This window comes from Biomphalaria glabrata, chromosome 14 (assembly GCF_947242115.1).
Source record: "Biomphalaria glabrata chromosome 14, xgBioGlab47.1, whole genome shotgun sequence".
In the NCBI taxonomy this organism is placed as follows: domain Eukaryota; kingdom Metazoa; phylum Mollusca; class Gastropoda; family Planorbidae; genus Biomphalaria; species Biomphalaria glabrata.
In genome coordinates this window covers 25,267,358-25,286,782 of record NC_074724.1, presented here as the reverse complement: position 1 = coordinate 25,286,782, position 19,425 = coordinate 25,267,358, and the positions used below count along the sequence as shown (strand labels likewise).

General features: G+C 36.3%; 1 protein-coding gene across 3 annotated transcripts in view; it reads left to right on the top strand.

The window, feature by feature from the left end:
* LOC106058524 (stress response protein NhaX-like) overlaps positions 1-19,425 on the top strand; it is a 37,821-nt gene that overhangs the window by 15,578 nt on the left and 2,818 nt on the right. For 2 of the 3 annotated variants that reach the window (XM_056010569.1, XM_056010567.1), the window contains exon 2: positions 15,917-16,004. In XM_056010569.1, the coding sequence (XP_055866544.1) occupies positions 15,925-16,004 (80 nt within the window). In that variant the 5' untranslated portion in view covers positions 15,917-15,924. Of the gene's footprint in view, positions 1-3,974; positions 4,069-15,916; positions 16,005-19,425 lie in introns of all 3 variants that reach the window. The other variant, XM_056010568.1, reaches the window with a different exon arrangement.

Genomic DNA, 19,425 nt, shown 5'->3' with positions numbered 1-19,425 from the left:
TGACCACCTAGAAACGTCGAGCGGCGTTCTGTCCGGCTCGAGAAGGCCAGTAGGGACCCTATATAAGAGCGGAGGTGACGCAGTCAAGACGGTTCAGAAAGCGGGTTCACGACAGGAGTTCAGAACACGGTCGACTACAGCACAGTTCAACGGTGTGGTTCTGTACGGAGCATTACGACGGTTCAGTGCGGAGTACTGTCAAGTACAGTTGAGACGAACGGCGTCTTGATCTTGGTCTGTGATCGAGTCCGACACAACGAGCCCAAGTGTGTGAAGTCAGTCCCGAACTGTTGAACCCAGTGCAAGCCCGGAACGAGACGGAGAGGCCAGTGCAAGACTTGATACGGCGGAACGGTGTTATCGGAGAGATATTTGTTATCGCAGAGCTATTTGTACTGTTCTACGTGCTGCCAATTGTACAGTATTGGCTGTTATTTATGGACATTAAACCTTTACGTTATTTTGGAGCCCTGACTTGTCAAGTTCTTTAAGTTGGTGGTGTATGGTGCAGTTTGCAGAGAGCCTGGATAGTGAAATTCGTAACAATATGATAAATAAACAGTTGTGTCAGAACGTGGAAAAATAATTACGAAGATAAAGATTTAATCTGTCTCTGGCGCTCTCTCTCTCGCGCTCTCTCTCTCTCTCTCTCCTTCTCGCATTCACTCTCTCTGAATTTATTCCGTCCCACATCTCTTTTCCCCATTCTACTCCCCTCATCCTCTCTCCTCCTTCCCTCTGTGTCTTTCCTCCCCTTCTGTCTCCCTCTCCCTTCGTCTCACTCTTTTTCCTTAGTCCAATGAACGTGATCCAGTAGGTCAACGCCTGCTAAATACCATGACAGGTGCATGTTAAATCGTAACAATCCAATGCTTTATTAAGTTTTTAGTTCACTATATATCCATATGGAGGCGCGGTGGTTGAACGATAAAGCGCTTGGCTACCGAACCGGGTTCCGAGGTTCGAATTCTTGTGAACACTGATTTTTAATTTCGGGATCTTCGGGCGCCTCTGAGTCCACCCAGCTCTTATGGGTACCTGACATTAGTTGGGGAAAAGTAAAGGCGGTTGGTCGTTGTGCTCTCCACATGACACCCTCGGGCCACAGAAACAGATGACCTTTACATCATCTTCCCTATAGACAACAAGGTCTGAAAGGAGAACTTTACTTTTTATTACTTTTATCTATCCATATATCGAACAGTTTCTCGAGCAGTGCAGTCAAACTTCAAGCGCGCTGCTAAACAATTTGACCTTTAAAGTGAAGTAGTACATGACCTCCGCATTTCCGGGGCTGAAAGTTTGGACGATTCTTTAAATAGAAATCATAAATCAAGACACGAACTTTTTAATATCAGACTTCATTTTTTAAAAATGTGGCCCCCTTTTTTTTTTTTAAATTAGATAACAATTCACCTTCATTTGGTCAAGTCAGATCTGTGGAAACCGTAAAAAGGAAACATGACCTTACATATCTGGTTGGTCAGAGAATAAGTTACCACTTTGGAAACTTTCTAAAACTGACCAAACAGTAAACAAAAAAAGTAGATCAAAACGAAACCAGTATATTGAAGTTTTATTTCAACTTTTTGATATCATCAGTTCATAGTTTTGATAATAGACTTTGAATGTCTGGCAATTTATCCATAAAAATTATCGCAAAAATTATATAAAAATGTATACGATAACTGTTGTATTAAAGTTGTGAAGCAAAGAACAAAGGGAAAAAAAGGATTAATAATTCTCAATACCATGCAACCCAGACTCGTAATGTTGTGACTAGTTAGGTCACCTTGAAGACCTTGAAGAAAAAGGGCTGCTCCATAAGTGCCAGGATAAAAACATTTCTCGTGACGTCACAATTACCAATAAATGTCACTTCCTTTTTATTTGAGACTTTGAGACACTCCAGTATGGCCACCAAATTCATTTGTTTCCGATATGATCTTCTCTTATGGTACAAACCAGCTTTATGTGTCCTGCTGTTGTTTAAACCTCTTCTAACCAAGGCAGGACAATGTTCCGTCCTACACTGTTCAATGATTGCTTGTTCTGACCTCCTTAACCGCCGCCAAGGATCGTCGCAATCTGGGTGGCGCATATGCTGCCAGACACTACGTGCTCTGTCGGATTCCTCCCAGGACTTAAACCACTTCTCATCAATGAGGGCTCGGATTTCTGTCGTTGCTTGTAAAAAACGTCCTTGGGGTTTCGAGTGGCTGCCAAAGCTCCCTGTCTTCCAAGGGTATCTGCCGTTTCATTGCCCCTCATGCCGCAATGTGAGGGCGCCCACTCATGAAAACGACAGCTCTAATGGCTAGGCGGATGTTATCTGCGGTGGAAATAACAAGATCTGTCTGTGTATATGTATCAGTTGAGGCGCATTAATACAATTTGTTCCTTCAGAAATGGCGTACTTTGGCTGAGCTTTGAAGTTCCGCCTCTTTTTCTTAATATTGTTCATCGTATTATTTTTTTTTTTACCATATCCCTATCTATTTAAACGCCTGACATTTGTAATGTGGAAATACCCGTAGATTGTTGAGAAATGCAACCTTTAGACGTCACAACCCAGCAAGACGAGTCAGGCACTAACACATTTCTTCAGGTGATTTTTTTCCCCCTCTTTATAAATGTCTGGCCTCTTTTAGGTAGGACTTGCTACTCTGAGAGAATCTTGTCATTTGTAGCCGAGAGTATATAAAGTTGTGTTTTGACCTGAGTTATTGTTATATATTGGTTTTGTTGGGGGTTTTTTTTTGTTGTTTTTTTGTTGGTTATAGAGTGGAAAGGTCTCACTTGTCACAATGTCACGGCCAATGGCCAACTCTGGCGGTTCTCAGATCGCATGACATTGTCAATCATCCCGGATATGTATTCCCTGTACACTCTAGGATGGAAGGCTAGTCAAAAGGCTCTTATTAATCTTAACAATTTTTTTAAATAGAAAAGAGTCGGTAGATCTTTGTTTTCCTTTTTTTCTCTTATTAATTGTATCTTATGAATTTCAGACGTTACTTCAAAAGATAAGATAATAACGTCCTACGCGTACCCATGTGTCAATCTAGTCATGCCTGTTAATCAGTGACTTAAACTCTGCTGTTGTTGGTTTTTCTGGCTGATTCAGGCAACCCATTCCATGCTCTAACGGTAATAGGGAAGAAGAAGCACTTGTTAGCCTACACATTAGTCCTAGCATATGGAATAAGAAATCTGCTTTTATCTTTGTGTCTTTCTGGGTATTTGATTAGATTTTGTCCTAGCATATAAAATACGAAATGTGCTTATATCTTTCTTTCTGGGCGATATGCACATTATTTGCTTACACTAAAACTTGATATCAAAATCATGGTCATCTACAGACACCAAGAGTTGAGATACACATCATGTACATTACTAATAGTCGATGTACACATCATATACATTACTAATAGTCGATGTACACATCATGTACATTACTAATAGTCGATGTACACATCATGTACATTACTAATAGTCGATGTACACATCATATACATTACTAATAGTCGATGTACACATCATGTACATTACTAATAGTCGATGTACACATCATATACATTACTAATAGTCGATGTACACATCATGTACATTACTAATAGTCGATGTACACATCATGTACATTACTAATAGTCGATGTACACATCATATACATTACTAATAGTCGATGTAAACATCATGTACATTACTAATAGTCGATGTACACATCATATACATTACTAATAGTTGATGTACACATCATATACATTACTAATAGTCGATGTACACATCATATACATTACTAATAGTCGATGTAAACATCATATACATTACTAATAGTCGATGTAAACATCATATACATTACTAATAGTCGATGTACACATCATATACATTACTAATAGTCGATGTACACATCCACTACGTAGGCAGATCATTTGCACACAGTTAGAGTTGATATGTATATTTGTCTATCTTAGCCCAAACTGACTCATTGAAACAAACAAAAAATGTGTTTTAAACGCAAAAGGACTGATTCTCTTACTAAGTCGCCACGTTTTACCAAAATTAGAGGTAAGGTTGGTTATGGTCGATTTGATTTCAAGTTTTTGATTTGGTCGATTTGATTTCGAGCTGTTGTTGTTGGTTTTTTTTTTACAATTTATTGAAAAGAAATAGTTTTTGGTTGTTTTTTAGTTGTTTTTCTTTTATTGTTGTTGTTTTTTTTTTTAAAGTTTTTCTTGTTTTCGTACTGCGTTTGTTATTTGCAGCATCGTTTCATTTCTAGATTTTGTGCGTGACATGTTGCAGACGGCTATTCATATGAGGCGACATTTAGAAGAAGACTGCTATTCATATGAGGCGACATTTAGAAGAAGACTGCTATTCATATGAGGCTACATTTAGAAGAAGACTGCTATTCATATGAGGCGACATTTAAAAGAACACTGCTATTCATATGAGGCGACATTTAGAAGAAGACTGTTATTCATATGAGGCTACATTTAGAAGAAGACTGCTATTCATATGAGGCGACATTTAGAAGAAGACTGCTATTCATATGAGGCGACATTTAGAAGAAGACTTCTATTCATATGAGTCGACATTTAGAAGAACACTGCTATTCATATGAGGCGACATTTAGAAGAAGACTGCTATTCACATGAGGAGACATTTAGAAGAACACTGCTATTCATATGAGGCGACATTTAGAAGAACACGACTATTCATATGAGGCGACATTTAGAAGAAGACTGCTATTCATATGAGGCTACATTTAGAAGAAGACTGCTATTCATATGAGGCGACATTTAGAAGAAGACTGCTATTCATATGAGGCGACATTTAGAAGAACACTGCTATTCATATGAGGCGACATTTAGAAGAACACTGCTATTCATATGAGGCGACATTTAGAAGAAGACTGCTATTCATATGAGGCGACATTTAGAAGAAGACTGCTATTCATATAAGGCGACATTTAGAAGAACACGACTATTCACATGAGGCGACATTTAGAAGAAGACGACTATTCATATGAGGCGACATTTAGAAGAAGACTGCTATTCATATGAGGCGACATTTAGAAGAAGACTTCTATTCATATGAGTCGACATTTAGAAGAACACTGCTATTCATATGAGGCGACATTTAGAAGAAGACTGCTATTCACATGAGGAGACATTTAGAAGAACACTGCTATTCATATGAGGCGACATTTAGAAGAACACGACTATTCATATGAGGCGACATTTAGAAGAAGACTGCTATTCATATGAGGCTACATTTAGAAGAAGACTGCTATTCATATGAGGCGACATTTAGAAGAAGACTGCTATTCATATGAGGCGACATTTAGAAGAACACTGCTATTCATATGAGGCGACATTTAGAAGAAGACTGCTATTCATATGAGGCGACATTTAGAAGAAGACTGCTATTCACATGAGGCGACATGGAGTAGCAGACGGCCATTTGCATGAGTCGACATTCAGGTTGAATTTATTTGTGACGTGTGTGTTCATGATATACTCCAGTCTAGACTATAGGACTGTACAATTATATGAACTATTGGAACCTACTGTAAACTACTGACTTGAAGACAAGCCTTATATAGACCAATTATTTTAGTCGTGGTTGTTTGTGTAGTAGATATATAGCATAGTCTGCTGACCAATGTCATGTGTCATAGCCTGTGTTCTCTGATCAATGCCATGTGTCATAGCCTGTGTCCGCTGACCAATGTCATGGGCCACAGCCTGTGTCCGCTGACGAATGTCATGTGCCACAGCCTGTGTCCGCTGACTAATGCCATGTGCCACAGCCTGTGTCCGCTGACCAATGTCATGTGCTACAGCCTGTGTCTGCTGACCATCGCCATGTAACCTGTGATGTTGCTTGTTCAGGCTGTCTTGAGGTCAACTATAGATGACTGTTGAATTTCAACCAATTACTCTGCAAGCGTTTGAGTTTTATTGTTGGGGTGTATTCAGTGTAGTTGATCAACAATCCAGACAAAACAAGACATCTATTTTAACAAGTAAAGAGATGTAGTCAACGCTGATGAACAACTTCACATATATTTATTCTAAGAAAAGGCCACAGTAAAAGTCTCTGTCACTAAACACGTCGTTACCCTAGAGGATTATATCACTAACTGATTTTCCGGTCTCTAACCCAACATATCCCAAACGTCACTAGTCCCGTTCAATATGCGTCTCCTGTGGTGCGTCGCTAAATAACTAAACTATAAATAAGGTGTCTAACAGACCTCCTAGAAAGTTAATTGTAGTTCAGCTAGGTAGAGAGATTTCTTGTCGTTGTAATCAGATACGGGTGGGGGTGACTGTGAGACGCGAACAATAGGAATGTCTGCGTGGTCAAGGATTGATGTATTTTATAGCTGTTTCGTTTGGTTAATTGATCAGGTGCATGTGAAAATATACCCCAAAAAATTATTTAAAGTCTTGATGTTTGTTCTAGTTAGAACTGGTAGAGAGGTTGTAGAAAATTTGAGCTGCTCGAGCGAGACGAGTTTGAGACTGGGGAAAGAATCGTGTTTATGAAATGTACTAATGTAGTTGTAGAACTAAACATTGAAACTGCTACAAAGTTAGATTTGTCTTTGTCGTTATTCAATGGCGCATTAATATATATTCATAAAATATGGAAAAACATGTCTTAGCAACACTGCCTTATTTTGTAAACCGAATACACCAAAAACGTGCTTTCTATTAATGGATCTACCTTCCTATTAATGGTTCTACCTTCCTATTAATGGTTCTACCTTCCTATTAGTGGTTCTACCTTTTTATTAATGGTTCTACCTTTTTATTAATGGATCTACCTTTTTATTAATGGTTCTACCTTTTTATTAATGGTTCTACCTTCCTATTAATGGTTCTACCTTTCTATTAATGGATCTACCTTCCTATTAATAGTTCTACCTTTTTATTAATGGTTCTACCTTCCTATTAATGGTTCTACCTTCCTATTAATGGTTCTACCTTTTTATTAATGGTTCTACCTTCCTATTAATGGTTCTACCTTTTTATTAATGGTTCTACCTTCCTATTAATGGTTCTACCTTCCTATTAATGGTTCTACCTTCCTATTAATGGTTCTACCTTCCTATTAATGGTTCTACCTTCCTATTAATGGTTCTACCTTCCTATTAATGGATCTACCTTCCTATTAATGGTTCTACCTTCCTATTAATGGTTCTACCTTTTTATTAATGGTTCTACCTTTTTATTAATGGTTCTACCTTCCTATTAATGGTTCTACCTTCCTATTAATGGATCTACCTTTTTATTAATGGTTCTACCTTCCTATTAATGGTTCTACCTTTTTATTAATGGTTCTACCTTCCTATTAATGGATCTACCTTTTTATTAATGGTTCTACCTTCCTATTAATGGTTCTACCTTTTTATTAATGGTTCTACCTTTTTATTAATGGTTCTACCTTCCTATTAATGGTTCTACCTTTTTATTAATGGTTCTACCTTTCTATTAATGGTTCTACCTTCCTATTAATGGTTCTACCTTTTTATTAATGGTTCTACCTTTCTATTAATGGTTCTACCTTTTTATTAATGGTTCTACCTTTTTATTAATGGTTCTACCTTCCTATTAATGGTTCTACCTTTTTATTAAAGGTTCTACCTTCCTATTAATGGATCTACCTTTTTATTAATGGCTCTACCTTCCTATTAATGGTTCTACCTTCCTATTAATGGTTCTACCTTCCTATTAATGGTTCTACCTTTTTATTAATGGTTCTACCTTCCTATTAATGGTTCTACCTTTTTATTAATGGATCTACCTTTTTATTAATGGTTCTACCTTCCTATTAATGGTTCTACCTTTCTATTAATGGATCTACCTTCCTATTAATAGTTCTACCTTTTTATTAATGGTTCTACCTTCCTATTAATGGTTCTACCTTCCTATTAATGGTTCTACCTTCCTATTAATGGTTCTACCTTTTTATTAATGGTTCTACCTTCCTATTAATGGTTCTACCTTCCTATTAATGGTTCTACCTTCCTATTAATGGTTCTACCTTTCTATTAATGGTTCTACCTTTCTATTAATGGTTCTACCTTCCTATTAATGATTCTACCTTCCTATTAATGGTTTTACCTTCCTATTAATGGTTCTACCTTCCTATTAATGGTTCTACCTTCCTATTAATGGTTCTACCTTTTTATTAATGGTTCTACCTTCCTATTAATGGATCTACCTTTTTATTAATGGTTCTACCTTCCTATTAATGGATCTACCTTTCTATTAATGGTTCTACCTTCCTATTAATGGTTCTACCTTTTTATTAATGGTTCTATCTTCCTATTAATGGTTCTACCTTTTTATTACTGGTTCTACCTTTTTATTAATGGTTCTACCTTCCTATTAATGGATCTACCTTTTTATTAATGGATCTACCTTCCTATTAATGGATCTACCTTTTTATTAATGGTTCTACCTTCCTATTAATGGTTCTACCTTTTTATTAATGTTTCTACCTTCCTATTAATGGATCTACCTTTTTATTAATGGTTCTACCTTCCTATTAATGGTTCTACCTTTTTATTAATGGTTCTACCTTTTTATTAATGTTTCTACCTTCCTATTAATGGATCTACCTTTCTATTAATGGTTCTACCTTCCTATTAATGGTTCTACCTTTTTATTAATGGATCTACCTTTTTATTAATGGATCTACCTTCCTATTAATGGATCTACCTTTTTATTAATGGTTCTACCTTCCTATTAATGGTTCTACCTTTTTATTAATGGATCTACCTTCCTATTAATGGTTCTACCTTTTTATTAATGGTTCTACCTTTTTATTAATGGTTCTACCTTTTTATTAATGGTTCTACCTTTTTATTAATGGTTCTACCTTTTTATTAATGGTTCTACCTTTTTATTAATGTTTCTACCTTCCTATTAATGGTTCTACCTTTTTATTAATGGTTCTACCTTCCTATTAATGGTTCTACCTTTCTATTAATGGTTCTACCTTTCTATTAATAATTGTTCACTAAGATCTAATATATCCCAATGAAACTCTTACCCTTGCTTCCATATCAAATATGACATTTTCTATTGTCCTGTACTAAACATAAGATTAACTATTGTCCTATACTAAACATAATTTATTTCTATACGAAACATAACACTACGCCTTACTAACACTAAAACTTAAATTTGACTCGGTCGCACAATATGTGCTCTAAAAGAAAAAAAAGGGTTTGATTTGAAAACCTGACTTTTAACCTCAAATGTATCTTACTAATAATCTCTCGGCTATAAGCACATACCAAGCCCATGCAATCGCTAATACAACCAGTTCAGTTCTAAGTACCCGGATGAAGTGCTAGAGAAGGTATGTCTTTCAATAAAGACGCGACTGTCTGAAACAAGATGTACATGACCAGGCGGACGACTATTAACCAGAGATGTCCCCAATTCTACGACCTGCGGGTCATATCCGACCCACGACTCGGTGCTTACAAAACTTTTTTTTTTTACTGATGTCATAGAAATTTCGTTACTCGGGTCACGTGCTGCAATGGGAGTATTACGGGTTAATGGCGTTACTGGTTTACTCTGTAGATGACATTACTGGTGACACTATAGATGACATCACTGGTTTACTCTGTAAATGACATTACTGGTGACACTATAGATGACATCACTGGTTTACTCTGTAGATGACATTACTTGCTTACTCTGTAGATGACATTATTGGTTTACTCTGTAAATGACATTACTGGTTTACTCTGTAAATGACATTACTGGTTTACTCTGTAAATGACATTACTGGTTTACTCTGTAAGTGACATCACTGGTTTACTCTGTAAATGACATTACTGGTTTACTCTGTAGATGACATTACTGGTGACACTATAGATGACATCACTGGTTTACTCTGTAAATGACATTACTGGTTTACTCTGTAAATGACATTACTGGTTTACTTTGTAGATGACATCACTGGTTTACTCTGTTGATGACATTACTGGTTTACTCTGTTGATGACATTACTGGTTTACTATGTTGATGACATTACTGGTTTACTCTATTGATGACATTACTGGTATACTCTGTTGATGACATTACTGGTTTACTCTGTTGATGACATTACTGGTTTACTCAGTTGATGACATTACTGGTTTACTCTGTTGATAACATAACTGGTTTACTCTGTTGATGATATTACTGGTTTACTCTATTGATAACATTACTGGTTTACTCTGTTGATGACATCACTGGTTTACTCTGTTGATGACATTACTGGTTTACTCTGTAGATGACATTACTGGTTTACTCTGTAGATGACATTACTGGTTTACTCTGTAGATGACATTACTGGTTTACTCTGTTGATGACATTACTGGTTTACTCTGTAGATAACATTACTGGTTTACTCTGTTGATGACATTACTGGTTTACTCTGTTGATGACATTACTGGTTTACTCTGTAGATGACATCACTGGTTTACTCTGTTGATGACATTACTGGTTTACTCTGTAGATGACATTACTGGTTTACTCTGTAGATGACATCACTGGTTTACTCTATATATAACATTACTGGTTTACACTGACTATGACATTACTGGTTTACTCTGTTGATGACATCACTGGTTTACTCTATAGATAACATTACTGGTTTACTCTGTTGATGACATTACTAGTTTACTTTGTAGATGACATTACTGGTTTACTCTGTAGATGACATCACTGGTTTACTCTGTAGTTGACATTACTGGTTTACTCTGTTGATGACATTACTGGTTTACTCTGTAGATTACATTACTGGTTTACTCTGTAGATGACATCACTGGTTTACTCTGTTGATGACATTACTGGTTTACTCTGTAGATGACATTACTGGTTTACTCTGTAGATGACATCACTGGTTTACTCTGTAGATGACATCACTGGTTTACTCTATATATAACATTACTGGTTTACACTGTTGATGACATCACTGGTTTACTCTGTTGATGACATCACTGGTTTACTCTATAGATAACATTACTGGTTTACTCTGTTGATGACATCACTGGTTTACTCTGTTGATGACATTACTGGTTTACTCTATTGATGACATTACTGGTTTACTCTGTTGATGACATTACTGGTTTACTCTGTTGATGACATTACTGGTTTACTCTATTGATGACATTACTGGTTTACTCTGTTGATGACATTACTGGTTTGCTCTGTTGATGACATTACTGGTTTACTCTATTGATGACATTACTGGTTTACTCTGTTGATGACATTACTGGTTTACTCTGTTGATGACATTACTGGTTTACTCTGTTGATGACATTACTGGTTTACTCTGTAAATGACATTACTGGTTTACTCTGTAGATGACATCACTGGTTTACTCTGTAGATGACATTACTGGTTTACTCTGTAGATAACATCACTGGACTACTTTACTGGCAAAAGATGACTGTACCGTTACCCATTATAGATGATATTACTGATGACACCATAGATGGTTACACTAAAGAGGACATTGCTGGTTACACTATAATAATAATAATAATAAGGCTTGTCTTCGAGTCCGAAGATTAATGAGGAGTGCAGTATTTCCCGTGGCTACGCAGCCCCAGGTTACACTATAGTTGACATTACTGACTACACTAGATGACATTACTGGTTACACTATAGTGGACATTACTGGTTTCACCAGATGACATTACTGGTTACACTATAGATGACAGTACTGGTTACACTAGATGACATTACTGATTACACTATAGATGATATTACTGGTTACACTATAGATGACAGTACTGGTTACACTAGATGAAATTACTGATTACACCATAGATGACATTATTGATTATATTAGATGATATAACTATTGAAATCTGCCCATGTGGAGTGTTACCAGAGAATGCTAACTAATCATTTCCTTCAAAACTGCATTCCTTACCAAGAGGCCCGATCAAGACACTGGCCACAAAACACCCCTATAGAAAAAAAAAAACTATATGGAGAGCTGCCTGATTTGGAAACCACTGCGCAGTTCATCTCATATATTGGTCTAGTCATTTGAACGCTCCAACATAACAATGAGAACGAGGAAAAAGAACATGTCTAGATCAGGGGTGGGCAACCTTTTTGGATCGAGGGCCGCATTTCTTTAAATTTGGGAATGGCGGGCCGCATATGTATATACAACTTAGAAAGATACTCTAGCTAACTGTGTAGAATGCTTTTTAATTCATAGTTACACTGTATTATATTCACGTTTTTTTTCCACACTCCACGTTAAGGAATTACAAGAAAGGTTAGCATTTTTGAAATCAATTAATATTTTTTTAATTGCTGTTGTCTTTTTATATTACAATAACCCATTAATATACAGTTGTACTTAATGTGCAGTATTTTACTTTTTACACTCGTGCATAATGTTCCGGAACTGTGGAACTAACTTACTAGTTGTTACCCTTGTGACTGCTGTCAAATTACAGTCAGTCAAAATCGACCAGTAATTATACTTGTTTAGTTTCTCCCCACCCAAAATATAATGCTTGTTCACTGGATGAGACAATATATGTTCCGGAAGTTAAATGTCGGGACGAGCGAAACTTGCCCTTTTGGAGCATCACCAGAGAATGCTGTCCTTCAATGGTGCATAGTAAATCAGAGACCCGAACAGACTCTGGCCAAAGGCCCTCCTAAAGAACCAAAACTATTCGGAGAGCTGCCTGATCTTGAAAACATTGCGCGGTTCATCTTAGATATAGGATTACTGATCTAAACCCTCCAACATGTAAAATGAGAACGAAGAAGAAGAAGAACAGATGTATGTGTACACAAATAGTGTGAACAGTAGCACATTTTGTAAAGTGATGAAATACAGATTCTGGCACCCATAAGGCACCTATGGAAGTACTGACTAGAGGTTCTCTTTGCTCGGAGTTATGTCCTCTGGAGCTAAATCAGCTTCTGCGCTAAATGGTGAGCTAATTGTATTGAAGGCCGGTTCTTGACGTCTTAAAATTTGCTTTTATAAATTGCAAAATTAGAGAATCTTAATAAGTGTTGTACTTTTAATCATTTCACTAGAAATAATTTCACCTTTCAGCAAAGGAAAATGACAAAACCTGTTTTCTTTTGCTTGCTTGTAGAAATGTGAAGGCCTTGTTTGAAAAGTTTTAACATCCATTTACATTTCATATGCAGGAGACTCATTGAAGTGGTAATTGTGAAACCTGAAATCTGTCTTCCACTCTTCATTAGAAATATTGGTAACAAGGTCACGGTCCTTCAAGTAACAGAACAATTTCTTCCTTGAGATTTTATATTGTTCTCGATTACCTTGCCCATGCTATGATGGAGGAAATATTGGATTATTTTATTTAACATCGAAACTACATGTGGTTATTACTCCTAGCTTCTAATTGTTGATTACTATCCCCATTGGACTTCTAACAAATTGAAATTTTATGCACCTTTGTGCAATTTTTCCTGTTTAAAGTTTATGGTTGGGGTATTAAAAAAAAAACAACACCATTTTACTCATTCAAAGATCGAGCTCCACCAGTTTTCACCCTTGCATCTTGTTCCAAGTATACCCAACATTCAACACAGTTCTTCAGAGCATTGAATAAATACTGATCAGAGATTGTGTTTTGTATTGAGTGTATTGATGTATAGCCAATAAGCATAGTCTTCGTTTGCTTGAAACTTTGTATAATGACAGTTTCAATAATTTATATTTATATTATTTTTAATATATTTGCATTTTTATAAGTATATACTGTGAGCACACCTGACTTCTGTAGGTGTCGGCGGGCCGCATAAAACACTCCGGCGGGCCGCATGTGGCCCGCGGGCCGTAATTTGCCCACCCCTGGTCTAGATGATATGACTGTTTCGCTAGATGACATTACTGGTTACACTAGATGACATTACTGGTTACACTAGATGACATTACTGGTTACACTAGATGACATTACTGGTTACACTAGATGGCATTACTGGTTACACTAGATGGCATTACTGGTTACTCTAGATATGATTTAAAGTGCAGACAAACTACATGACCAATACGCGGAATGACATTTGGCCAACGAGACAGACACAATGTTGCATGTTCAGTCTGGGAGGGAGAAGAATGTCAAGTCATAGCGTCGTCTTCAGAACTCATCAACCTTGAAACGACCTTCTCATTTCCGCCCTCCTGTCATTTTCTCTCCGTCTCTCTTGATAAATAAATGTTGCACATAAGGACTGTACTTGTAGGAGCGGGATGGGGCATGAATGGAGGAAACACAGGGTAATAGTCTCCCAGTGGACACGTGTCACCTTTTGATGGACATATTTAGGTCAGTGATTTTTTAATAGCGCTAGATTTTAAATATTTAAATAGATTCAACTTTAAACAAAAAATTAAATTACACAAACTTTTTTTTTTGTTTAATTATGTAAAGTTTGTTCACCTTCAATGCTCTACTTAAAGAATAACTTTCAAAAGTGTAGTTTTAGCGTTAATATAATCATTCACTCTAATATTCTCTTGTTCATGAAACTAATATAGTCAGCCCCGATAACATACAACTCTTCGTGGTTTTGTGCTCAAGGATACGTCTGTATTGTCATAGGAGATTCAAATCTTGAACACGAAAGTGTGTTATGGTTGGAATTGTGACAGTGATCTTATAAACTATTTGACTCAACATTTTCCCAAGCTCCGTGCTTGAAAAGAACCCAGAAAAAGAACATGAAATAAGAATTTTGTTTTTTATTTATGTCTAGTTGAGCCTGAATGTGTATTTTAAGTAATGCGTTAATTGATGCATTTTCTAATTAAGCCATTAAATAATTAATAATTAAACAATTTAATATAAATTAACTATTTGTTAACGAATTACAAGTGAAAATTGTATATATATATATATATATATATATATATATATATATATATATATATATATATATATATATATTAGATAGATAGATAGATAGACAGACAGACAGACAGACATGTTTATGAATGTTTATCTAGACAATATCTCCTTCCATCTGACGCTGTCCTGCATTGCTAAGAGTTCATGGGATTACTTTGAGGACAACAAAATATCTATGCAACGAAGAGCAAGCTCAATGTCCTGTAGTCTGTCTCACTTCCTGACTTGGAGCCTAACTTGATGCTTTAGGATCACGTGTCTTTAAGGCTGAGAGGCAGGTCATGGTGCAGTGTAGAATCTAAGGGCCTGAAATTCGCCCCGGAAACTAAGCCGTTCAAAAAGTCATCGTCAGGATGGGTAGCTCCTCTTTGCATTAGGTCATTTGGACGGGTAGCACTTTTGTCCGGGACGCTATTTTTTTTGGTGGGGGGGGGGTGGAGGGAGGGACACTACTCATCGATGTGTTCTCTTGGTCAAAGGTGATGTACAGATACAAATTAGTAAAAAAAAAAGTTCACTATAAATCCACTACAAAGACCTATTTTGTTTTGTTTTTAAATCATATCTTGAAATTGGCGTCTCTTTAAAAAAAAAAAGGAATTTGTATGGCAACACCTTCTTTTTGTTGCCTCACAGGCCATGGAATGCTGACACACATATGCATACATGTTGCCTCACAGGCCATGGAATGCTGACACACATATGCATACATGTTGCCTCACACGCCATGGAATGCTGACACACATATGCATGCATGTTGCCTCATTTGGACTGGAATGCCAACACATACACACACACACACACACACACACACACACACACACACACACACACACCTGTTTCTTTGTAGAGACTGGAATTCCAACCCAACTATACAGAAGCATGTTGCCACACAGACGCTAGAGTGCTAACACTCACAAACCCTCGTAATGAAATTACATTATAGCAACAAATTTTTGTTTCTTCCAGAAAAAAACATGAGACGCCACTTGATTGCTTTAGACGGCCGCAAGCCTGCAGACTACGCCTTTGAATGGTATCTAGAGAATTTCGCTAGGTAAGTGACAGTAAGTGCTTCTATCAACGGGTTTTGCTTTAGTAGTCATAGACAAATTTAAATAGGGAAGGGGGGGGGGGGCGGCACCTACGAAAAGGGATGCAGCAATGTTAAATTCAAATATCTCAAGATTTTTTTAAAGAGTTAACCTCCTTGCATGACAAACAAAAAACTAGGCTCATTTTTTTTTTGACATTTTCAAAGGCAGATTTTCAAATAATAATTTTGAGAATGTTTGAGGCATTTAAAAACTGTTTCTTTCCAAACGTCTAAGCAATCCCAGAATTCAATTTTTTAAAATAGATTACGTTAAGGTTATGTCTTCAATCCGAAGAGTTCACTGTTCCTTAGGCTGCATTTGTTTGAACGTTCTATCGAGGTAAATATGGCACTCTCCTTTTCCGGTATCGTTCACATTGGTTCCTTTCTTCTTAGTATCATTCACATTGGTTCCTCTCTTCTTAGTATCATTCACATTGGTTCCTCTCTTCTTAGTATCATTCACATTGGTTTCTCTCTTCTTAGTATCATTCACATTGGTTTCTTTCTTCTTAGTATCATTCACATTGGTTTCTTTCTTCTTAGTATCATTCACATTGGTTTCTTTCTTCTTAGTATCATTCACATTGGTTTCTTTCTTCTTAGTATCATTCACATTGGTTTCTTTCTTCTTAGTATCATTCACTTGGCTCCTTTCTTCTTAGTATCATTCACATTGGTTCCTTTCTTCTTAGTATCATTCATTTGGTTCCTCTCTTCTTAGTATCATTCATTTGGTTCCTCTCTTATTAGTATCATTCACATTGGTTCCTTTCTTCTTAGTATCATTTATTTGGTTCCTTTCTTCTTAGTATCATTCACTTGGTTTCTCTCTTCTTAGTATCGATCACATTGGTTCCTTTCTTCTTAGTATCATTCACTTGGTTTCTCTCTTCTTAGTATCATTCACATTGGTTTCTTTCTTCTTAGTATCATTCACTTGGCTCCTTTCTTCTTAGTATCGTTCACATTGGTTCCTTTCTTCTTAGTATCATTCACTTGGTTTCTCTCTTCTTAGTATCGTTCACATTGGTTCCTTTCTTCTTAGTATCATTCACTTGGTTTCTGTCTTCTTAGTATCATTCACATTGGTTTCTTTCTTCTTAGTATCATTCACATTGGTTTCTTTCTTCTTAGTATCATTCACTTGGCTCCTTTCTTCTTAGTATCATTCACTTGGCTCCTTTCTTCTTAGTATCATTCACATTGGTTCCTTTCTTCTTAGTATCATTCATTTGGTTCCTCTCTTCTTAGTATCATTCATTTGGTTCCTCTCTTATTAGTATCATTCACATTGGTTCCTTTCTTCTTAGTATCATTCACATTGGTTTCTTTCTTCTTAGTATCATTCACATTGGTTTCTTTCTTCTTAGTATCGTTCACATTGGTTCCTTTCTTCTTAGTATCATTCACTTAATTTCTCTATTCTTAGTATCATTCACATTGGTTCCTTTCTTCTTAGTATCATTCACTTGGCTCCTTTCTTCTAAGTATCGTTCACATTGGTTCCTTTCTTCTTAGTATCATTCACTTGGCTCCTTTCTTCTTAGTATCATTCACAATGGTTTCTTTCTTCTTAGTATCATTCACTTGGCTCCTTTCTTCTTAGTATCATTCACTTGGCTCCTTTCTTCTTAGTATCATTCACATTGGTTCCTTTCTTCTTAGTATCGTTCACATTGGTTCCTTTCTTCTTAGTATCATTCACTTGGCTCCTTTCGTCTTAGTATCATTCACATTGGTTTCTTTCTTCTTAGTATCATTCATTTGGTTCCTCTCTTCTTAGTATGATTCATTTGGTTCCTCTCTTATTAGTATCATTCACATTGGTTCCTTTCTTCTTAGTATCATTCATTTGGTCCCATTCTTCTTAGTATCATTCACATTGGTTCCTTTCTTCTTATTATTATTCACATTGGTTCCTTTCTTCTTAGTATCATTCATTTGGTCCCTTTCTTCTTAGTATCATTCACAATGATTCCTTCTTTCCTAGTATCATTCATTTGGTTCCCCTCTTCTTAGTATCATTCATTTGGTTCCTCTCTTCTTAGTATCATTCATTTGGTTCCTCTCTTATTAGTATCATTCACATTGGTTCCTTTCTTCTTAGTATCATTCACATTGGTTTCTTTCTTCTTAGTATCATTCACATTGGTTTCTTTCTTCTTAGTATCGTTCACATTGGTTCCTTTCTTCTTAGTATCATTCACTTGGTTTCTCTCTTCTTAGTATCATTCCCATTGGTTCCTTTCTTCTTAGTATCATTCACTTGGCTCCTTTCTTCTTAGTATAGTTCACATTGGTTCCTTTCTTCTTAGTATCATTCACTTGGCTCCTTTCTTCTTAGTATCATTCACATTGGTTTCTTTCTTCTTAGTATCATTCATTTGGTCCCTTTTTTCTTAGTATCATTCACAATGGTTCCTTCTTTCTTAGTATCATTCATTTGGTTCCCCTCTTCTTAGTATCATTAATTTGGTTCCTCTCTTCTTAGTATGATTCATTTGGTTCCTCTCTTATTAGTATCATTCATTTAGTTCCTCTCTTCTTATCATCATTCATTTGGTTTCTCTCTTATTAGTATCATTCATTTGGTTCCTCTCTTATTAGTATCATTCATTTAGTTCCTCTCTTCTTAGCATCATTCCTTTGGTTCCTCTCTTCTTAGTATCATTCATTTGGTCCGGACTTTAAATAGAACTTTATTTGGATGGAACTAGAATTATGAGATATCACTACGGCTAAGAAACGACTCACTCATTAATAGTAGATTTTGAGAAGTGTAATCTCGGTCGAACAAATAATTATATGTCATTCATAAATTGCTTTACATTACTCCATTGTGCTGTCCTTCTCTATCTTCCTCTTTCAACACGCATTCGCACCATTCCACATTCAAACTGCGCACGTAACAGTTTTACTTTGTATAAAAAGAAACGCCCAGTCCGCTATGGCTATAAAACATTAATTCTCTGGCCTTTGATATAGCTCTTTATATTTCTATAATGCATGCGGTCTTAAGTTATCTACAAATAAATAAATATATTGCATTCTTCAGTCGCGAAGCTACTATGATTCATCTTACAGAATTGAGATTAAAGCCTGGCTATAAGCTAGAGGAGTTGAAATGATGTCGCGCTCACTCCCCCTCCCCCTCCAAGCATCAGATTTGTTTAAAAGAACGGCAGGCACTGATACAATTAGAAATCAGCGGCTTCTTCCAGGGTGTAACACCGTGCAGTGTGCAAGCTGCCTAAGGGTCACCGTGTCCTAATTATTTCTCAAGTTTCCTTCAGGTTATTAATGCTGAAATTGGTAATCGAATCCCTATTTAGAAATAAATCGATCAATCTGTAATAGTTCACTAACTATAGTATTTGTT